This window comes from Fonticula alba, assembly GCF_000388065.1.
Source record: "Fonticula alba strain ATCC 38817 unplaced genomic scaffold supercont2.3, whole genome shotgun sequence".
Classification (NCBI taxonomy): domain Eukaryota; order Rotosphaerida; family Fonticulaceae; genus Fonticula; species Fonticula alba.
This window is the reverse complement of record NW_009242973.1, coordinates 2,175,674-2,183,173: the sequence shown is the minus strand read 5'-3', so window position 1 is coordinate 2,183,173 and position 7,500 is coordinate 2,175,674. Positions and strand designations below refer to the sequence as shown.

Genomic DNA, 7,500 nt, shown 5'->3' with positions numbered 1-7,500 from the left:
ACTTCTGACGACGTTGCGTGAGCAGATTGCCGCCTCAGGTTTTGACTTGGCCGCGGCCGCCGCGGCCGCCGGGGCCGGGCATCTCCTTCCCCCACACATCCAGCCGGGATCTGCTGCTCTCGGGACGGATTTCGCCTTTCTCACTCCGGCAGGGTCCCTGGTGACCATGCAGCAGGAGGCCACTCTGCCAATTGAGACGGTGCGTCGTCGGTGTTTGCGCTTGGATGCTACCCCTCGTTTTCATCTCCCCCTCCCCTAGAATGACACTCACCCCTTATCCATCTCTCTCCCCCCCCCCCCTCTCTCTCTTCCCCCATCTTTCCCCACCTCTCTACCTATCCCCGTCTCCTCTCCGATGTATGTCACACAGATTGCCACCACCGATGCGCCGCTCGATACCGCTCAGCTACTGGCCTCGCATCTGGTCTCAGTGCGAGTGGCGCTCACTGGTCAGTCAGGTAGCCGGTTCGCGGCTGTTGGCGAGGCGGCTGCTTCGATGCATGGCCAGTCGGCGGCCAGTCCGGCTCTGCCCTACTTGTCGGCCGGGCGTCCTCCCTCCGGATCGCCGGAGTACGCTGCTCGTGATGCCGGTGCGGTGCCGCCGCCGCGCGAGCAGCAGCACCCACAGGGCGCCACGCTGACCGGACTGGCGACGGCGGGGCTGCCAGCGGCTTCGGATGAGCGCTCTGCCACCGCGACTGGGGCCTCCGGCTCGGCTCTTGCCCCGGGGTCGCCATCGAGCTCCGGCAGTCTGCCCGAGCACTTCACCGCATCGGGGTACCTGTGCACACAGCCTCCTCGGCGGCGCGACTCCTTCCTCCTGACTGGCGGGCCTGGGCAGTCGCCGCACGGGGGGCCAGCGTCCCATGGCAGCTACCCTTCCTCATCGTCGCTGATTGGGGACTTGCCGACCATCCGAGCCCTGATGGCCACCTCCTCCCCTCTGGCCAGCTCCTTCCACCACTCCCATCCGTCCCATCAATCTTCCTCCGGCCTTAGTGCCTCCTCGAGCGCGTCGGGATCGGGGTCGGGGTCGGGCTTGGCGGGGGGTCCCTTCCACCACCACCACCACCACCACCACCATTCCCACCACCATCCGCACTCGCCCCATCATCCCCATCACCCGGCGGGGGGTTTCCACGACTCGGGCAGTGCGTCACCCGGCCGGCGGCCAGTTCTCCTGGATGCATCCGCCGCCGAGGGTGGCCTCTTCGACGAAGCAGCAGCAGCAGCAGCAGCAGCCGGTCAGGTCAGATCCCCCGACGCCGCGGCCCCTGGCTCCTCCTTGGATACCAGCCTCACTGGTGGGGGCTCGCATCACCAGTCCCAGAATGCCCATGGCTTCGCGGATGTTCTCCGGCTGCCGGATGGCGGTGGGGCCGAGGCAGACCAGGCGGCCGGCGCCTCGGACGATGACATGATCCGCCACTACCGGCGTATGTCCGTGTCGCCGGTTCCCTCGGACCATTCGTACCCCATGTTTGCCCCGCCAGTCGGCGGCTTCGGACTGGGTGGCGGCCAGTCGCCGGTGTTCTTGCCGCAGTTCTCCCTGCCCGTGGGAGGGCTCGACTCGTCGGCGGTGCAGTCGGCTGATCCCCCTGCGCTCCATCACTCGTCGGCCGGCGGGGAAGACCCTGGGCCTGCCGGGGCCGCGTCCATGTCGGCTGCCCACCACCCCCACAATGGCGGGTACCCGGCGCTCGGTGGGGATGCTGGCGCTGCCGGTGGCGGGACACCACTCACCGCCAGTGGCGCCTTCCATCATCATCATCATCAGCAGCAGCAGCATCATCATCATCACCAGCTGCACCACCCGTACCACTTTGCGTATGGCACGCCGGCGGCTGGGCACTCGGGGCAGGCGCCGGCACATCCTCCGCAGTCGGAGCAACCGCCGCAGCACTTGCAGCACCTGATGACACAGCACCACTCCCTGCAGCAGCAGCAGCAGCAGCAGCAGCAGCAGCCGGTCTACTCGCACGGGTCCCCCCATGCCCATGGGCATGCTCTTGGCAGTCAGGTGTCGACCACATTGAGTGAGGGCCTGGCTTTGGTGGCCGGCGGCGGGGCCCACCTTGTCCCTGGTGCTCTGTTCGACTACAACCAGTCAATGCAGTGGTTGCTGGCCACGCCGCTCGACCAGTCCCTGGCCATGCACAACCCCAGTGCCAGTGGCACTGGTGCGTCCAACAATTTCCCCTTGACCGGGGACCCAAGCAATGTTGCATCTGCCGGGGATGATACTGCCCAGCAGCCGGCCCCTGATTCAAGTCAGGGTGCCCACTCGACCCCTGCTGCCGTCGCTGCCGCCGCCCCAGCAGCAACAGCTCCGGGCCCGGTCCCGGCTCACACCACGATGCAGCTTCTGGCACAGGCAGCCAACAGCCTGGCCGGGGCTGATGCCACGGTGGTCACCTCGCTGGGCCCCTCTGGGGGAGCTGCTGCCCCCACCGGCAAGCGTGCCCGGCCGGCGGTGGCGGCCACGGCGGCGGCGGCGGCGACGAATGCGACGACTGCCTCTCGGCATGCGGGCAAAAATGAACCCACACGCCAGCGGCGACGTCTTTCCCCGACAACAGCAGGCCGGACGGTCGCGGGGGACACGGCGGCCAGGGCGGCCACGGCGGCGGTGGCCGGGGCCAGCCCCCCCCTGCTTGGTGATGGCAGCCGGTCCCCTTCGCCCGGTCGGCGCGAGGACGCGCCCTCCCACCCGCACATCTCCACCATCGACCTTGTGCAGCAGGTGGACCAGGGGAATATGGCCAACACCACGTGTACCCTGTGCAATCGGTCCTTCTCCAAGCGGCGCGGCTTCTTGGAGCATATGCGCATTCACACCGGCGAGCGGCCATTCGTGTGTGACTTTGTCGATGTGGACGACGAGGAGAATCTCGATGACAATGAGCAGCCAGCCCCGCCACGGCCCTGCCACAAGGCCTTCCGCACGGCGACACAGCTATCCCGGCACCGGGCTCTGCATGTGGACCACAAGCCGTACCGGTGTCTGGTGTGCTCGGCGGCCTTCAAGCGCCGGCATCACCTTCTCCGGCACTACCTGACGCACACCGGTGCCCGGACCTTCAAGTGCCCGGTGCCCAACTGCGGGAACTCCTTCAAGTATACGGACACCCTGCGTCGGCACATCCTGCGCCACCGCCGGGACGGTCTGAATGTGCCCTTCTCGCCGGAGCTGTCGCGCATCGAGCCGGAGGTCGGCGAGGCCGAAGAAGCCAAGGCCTTCATTCAGCGTGTGCAGCAGCATACGGCTGCCATTGCCGCGACGGCCAGCCGCGCCGGCCCCGGCGACGATGTCCTGTCCTCGCTCGAGGGGGAGGACGAGGAGGCATCCTCCTCGGACGTGGCATCCGGAAACCCCCTCTCCGACAGCGAGGTTGAGTAGGGGCGCGCCACGCGCCGCCGCGGTGTCTGCACGATGTGTGGTGCAGAGAGTCACGAGGAGCGGCAAAACTCCCCTCCGTGGCTCTGCGTCACTGCGCGTCCGCGCGCCGCCCGCATGCGCATGCGCATGCGCATGCGCATGCGCATGCGGGCGTGCGTGCGTGCGTGCGTGTGTCTGTGCCCCCCCCCCCCCCTCCAGTCGGGGGGACGGACGCGACAGGGCAACTCGCCCGTGTCTGTCGTTCCCTCCCCTCTTCCTCTGACTCTGTTCCTCTCCTGCCTTCTCGGCTTGCGAGTTGCCGCGCTGCCGTGCCTTCCGTTGCTACTAACGCCCTGTTGCTCGTTTTTCATTTTTGTCCTTGCTTCCCTTTTCCCCTTTCCCTCCACACACACCCCTCTCCCTGGGCCTCATTTGCACCTTGTGTATAGACATTGAGTCGCGTGTGAGCGAGAGAGAGAGAGAGATCCCCCGTCCCATAAGCAGCGAGAGAGAGAGAGATCAGCGCGAGGAGACCAGGCAGAGATAGAGCGCCGATGTGCGAGAGGGCCAAGACAAGGGTGGCGCACCCTGTGAGGGTGGTGCACCTGGCATGTCCGCGCACAGGCAGCGCAATATGGGGGAACGGGGCAGGAAGCCAGGAGGGGGGGGGAGGGAAAGGGAAACAGATGCACGGGGAGGATGTGAGGCGGGTGGCGGGGGGGGGGGGAACTACCTCAAGTGGTGGCAGAGGCGGGCCTGTTGTCCCTGGGGCCGGATTCCAATGGTGTCACGCCCCCCTTTAATCACGGGGAAGATTAAGAACTGAATTCCCGACGACCGCCAGCTCGGGTTCTCTTCTCATTCCCCCCCCCCCCGGGGGGGGGGAGAACGAGAGTGGCCTTTCCCGCGCCGCCGCGGACGCCTGAGTCAGAGTCGGGCAGAAGACTCCCGGCGTTTTCGTGATTCCCGAGCCAGCTCGCCCTTGCCCTTCCCGGGGGCCCCAGGGCGCTGGTGCGGGTGCGGGTGCGGGTGCGGGTGTGTGTGTGTGTGTGCAGATCGGAGCACACTGTACTCCCCCGGGTCTGGCTTCCAGCGGGCTGGTCGCACCTCGCTGGTCCGGGAGACTCCCAACGGGAGGGAACGACGAGCGCGCGCGAGCGTCTCGAGCGAGGCGGGGGGGGGGGGGGGGGGGTTTTTCGACTTTTCTCGGGAGAGATGCTTCGGCCAATAATGCCCCCTGCTTGCCTCCGGCCGATTGCCGGACGCGGTGTTTCGCGCCGCTCAATAGGTTTCGGCGTCGTGGGAGGGCGGGCGTGAAAAGCCCTCGTCCTTGCAGATGGCCAGGACTCACCTGAACCGTATTGTTCTTCTCCCCCCCCCCCTCCCCACTGCCCGGCCCCCCTCCTTTCTTCTTTCCCTCTCCCTCCCCCTCCCTTTCTCCCCCGCCCCCTCTCTCCTCCGCGAAAGGTGCTCCATCCCACTCGCGCGTGTGCCTCTCCCTCCCCGCAGCCATGGCCGTGAATCTCGGCCTCATCCTGCCCTTCGTGGTGCTCCTCTGCGTCCAGATCGTACGCTGCGCCACAGCTTCACCGGGACATCCTTGCTTTTGTGACGCATCACCCGCGCTGACATACCCCCCTCTTGGCCCTGTCCCTGCACGTGCACCCTCGTCCGACCACTTCTGCGCGCATGTAGTTCATGGTTCTGTTCAATGTCACGGCCGGCTTGGTGCCGGAGAATCGCCTGGCCTACCTGGGGCTCATTGACCTGCTCTTCCCCATCCTGGCTCTCTTTGCGGCCACTCGCCATAAGTCCGGCCGGTCGTGGCCGGCGTCGATCATGCTGGTGGTGCGTATTCAGCACGCACTTCTCGCCTGCCTCCTCTTTGTTGCCCCACCATCACTCATCTCCACCTTTTCCTTCACCCTGTGCGGCTGAATGCACGCGCACGCGCACGCACGCACACGCACACACACACACACACACACGACCGTGCAGTACATCTTCTGGTGTTTCATTTGGACGGTGATGGGCATTCTGGTGATCTTGGTCCGTACCAAGGTCCTAGTGTACAGCGCGGATAACAGCTTCCTGGTGGCTCTGCTCGGGTCGCCGGATGCCGTGGTCCCTCGGGTGACGGAGATCGTCACGTATGTTTGCCTTGGCATTCAGGCGATCGGCTTCTTCTTTGGCATCGTTGTTCGCCTGCGCATCATCGCCGATGACGGCTACAAGGGCACCAGCAGTACGTCAATCATGTTGCCGCAGTCTTCTCGTGTGTCCGGTCCTCATACCTTTCCCGTCCCCTCGCCCCTGTATAATCAGGCTCCAAGTTCCTGTAAGCCAGCCCCCATTGCGCACCTTGCCGATCGATGCGCATGCATGTGTACCCGAGGGTGGCTGTGCCTCTCGCCTTGGTGTACACTCTCCACCGCGCACACGTGCGAGCTTGAAAATATACCCAAATACCAGAAATCCCCTCCTTCTTCTCTTCGTCCACCGCCCGCCTCCGGAAAGCCACGAGCGTGGGGGAAAAAAACAACAACAAGGAACAGCCTCCCCCCCCCACCCCCCCATTTCCCCCTCCCCCTCCCACCAAAAGGCATACACACATGTACACGGGTGAGTTTGAGGGAAGCAGTGTTTAGCCAGACGGTCATGCGGGTACATAGACACATACGCACGCAGGCGGCCGTCTAGGTGCGGCGACGTTTGTTGATCGGAACACGCAAGCGGTTTCCGGCCGAGTCAGTGCCGAGGCTGATGCTGATCGGCTCGCCAGCCCGCGGCGTGCCATTATCATTGAGATTGGAGAAAGCATCGGCATAGGGGATTGTCCGGTCACGGAAGAGGAACCCACGGACCTCTTCCACCGAGGCATCGCGGATGCCATCCCAGTACTCCTTGATTTCTGTGTTCGCCAGGCAGATTGCAGGCGATGGTGGTGGTGGCGGGAATTGCAGCGGCGGCGGCGGCGGCGGCCGCAATGATGATCGTGCAAGACAGGACGGGACAGGACAAAAATACCACGCGGTTAGTTTTGCACAGGCTGGATTTCGACTTGTTGCGCCGGGCCAATCGCACGGCGTATCCAACGATCAGTGCACACACACACACACACACACACACACACACACACACACACACACACACACACACACACGCACCCCGATTTACAGGCCGTGCCCCGGGCTCGGCATTGAAAAAGATGATGCTGCCCACCGACAAGAGGGTCCCGTCGCGCAGGCCCTGCTCAATGGCCTCCTTGACGGCTTCGCGGTCCTGACGAAAGTCCTCGCGCATGATGCCGTGCGGGCTGAGCGCTCGCATGAATGACATCAAATCCTCGCCGGTGCGAAGCTCCGGGTGTGTTCCCAGGAAGGAGAAGCGCTCCGGCTCGGTGCCGTCGGCCGACGCCGGCGTCGTGACGATGAACTCGTCCCGCCGGAGGATCTCCACCAATGGGTGGTTCTCCAGCAGGTGGTAATTCGGACACAGCTGCGACAGCTCCTCCAACGACAGGGCCACGTCCGGGCCGCGCTCCTTCAACTTGCCGAAGATGTCGTGTCGAGCGTTGTTCAGCTCCCGTTCCGAGAAAGGTCGGTACACGCCCAGGTCCGGGGCGTGTGTCATCGACTGGGTGGCCATCTGGAAGATGTGTGACATGTTTGCGGTGGGGAGGGGGGGGGGGACGGGGGTCGAGCGAGACCCGGAGGGGAAGAGTGTGCGAAGGAAGGGGGAGGGCAGCGAAAGAGAGAGGGCACCCGAGGGCTGAATGGACGACGGTAGGTGGCCAGGGCTGGGGGGGGAGGGGGGGGGGGAGGGGCTCTGTCCGCCCGGGCTTCACCCGGGGCTCTCGGGCCTGCTGGCCGAAAAAGGGAGCAGTGCGCCCCGCTCAGATCGCCCGTCAGGGCAGACGACTGCCGACGAAATAGTCTCCCCGGCCGGGGGGCCGTTCTGTGGGCGCGGATTGATTCCCCCATACGTTGGCAGCCGCGGCCGATGGGCCACACGGCTGCGAGATCTGGCCCGGCGTCTCCGGGACCGGGGGGGAGGGACACGGAGAGAGGCGAGACGGTGTGTGTGTGTGTGTGTGTATGTGTGTGTGTGTGGGGGGGGGG

The 7,500-nt window shown here is 65.4% G+C and overlaps 3 protein-coding genes across 3 annotated transcripts in view; 2 read left to right on the top strand and 1 right to left on the bottom strand.

The window, feature by feature from the left end:
* H696_02246 (hypothetical protein) overlaps positions 1–3,535 on the top strand; it is a gene marked incomplete at its 5' end in the record, with an annotated part of 4,725 nt that extends 1,190 nt beyond the window's left edge. Inside the window, 2 exons of the mRNA XM_009496148.1 lie at positions 1–199; positions 371–3,535. The exon at positions 1–199 is cut by the window's left edge and continues 1,190 nt beyond it. Coding sequence (XP_009494423.1) covers positions 1–199; positions 371–3,400 — 3,229 coding nt within the window. The 3' untranslated portion in view covers positions 3,401–3,535. The remainder of the gene's footprint in view (positions 200–370) is intronic.
* Positions 3,536–4,762: 1,227 nt separating this feature from the next.
* On the top strand, positions 4,763–5,941 carry H696_02245 (hypothetical protein). Its single transcript, XM_009496147.1, has 4 exons — positions 4,763–4,947; positions 5,075–5,227; positions 5,378–5,624; positions 5,705–5,941. The coding sequence occupies exons 1-4, from the start codon at positions 4,891–4,893 to the stop codon at positions 5,719–5,721; spliced, it is 474 nt and encodes a 157-aa protein (XP_009494422.1). The 5' UTR covers positions 4,763–4,890; the 3' UTR covers positions 5,722–5,941.
* Positions 5,942–5,964: 23 nt separating this feature from the next.
* H696_02244 (hypothetical protein) lies at positions 5,965–7,067 on the bottom strand. Its single transcript, XM_009496146.1, has 2 exons — positions 6,547–7,067; positions 5,965–6,290 (listed from the first exon to the last, which is right to left on the bottom strand). Exons 1-2 carry the CDS (start codon positions 7,043–7,045, stop codon positions 6,076–6,078), a joined length of 714 nt encoding a protein of 237 aa, XP_009494421.1. The 5' UTR covers positions 7,046–7,067; the 3' UTR covers positions 5,965–6,075.
* Between the last annotated feature and the right edge of the window lie 433 nt (positions 7,068–7,500).

What these genes read in the sequence shown, in the direction of transcription:
- H696_02245 (XM_009496147.1), top strand. Translation starts at nt 4,891, where the DNA reads ATGGCCGTGAATCTCGGCCTCATCCTGCCCTTCGTGGTGCTCCTCTGC. An exon ending in TGCTCCTCTGCGTCCAGATC is followed by an intron (nt 4,948 to 5,074) that starts GTACGCTGCGCC and finishes GCGCGCATGTAG; the next exon opens with TTCATGGTTCTGTTCAATGT. An exon ending in CGGCGTCGATCATGCTGGTG is followed by an intron (nt 5,228 to 5,377) that starts GTGCGTATTCAG and finishes ACGACCGTGCAG; the next exon opens with TACATCTTCTGGTGTTTCAT.
- H696_02244 (XM_009496146.1), bottom strand. Translation starts at nt 7,045, where the DNA reads ATGTCACACATCTTCCAGATGGCCACCCAGTCGATGACACACGCCCCG. An exon ending in GGCACGGCCTGTAAATCGGG is followed by an intron (nt 6,291 to 6,546) that starts GTGCGTGTGTGT and finishes TGGCGAACACAG; the next exon opens with AAATCAAGGAGTACTGGGAT.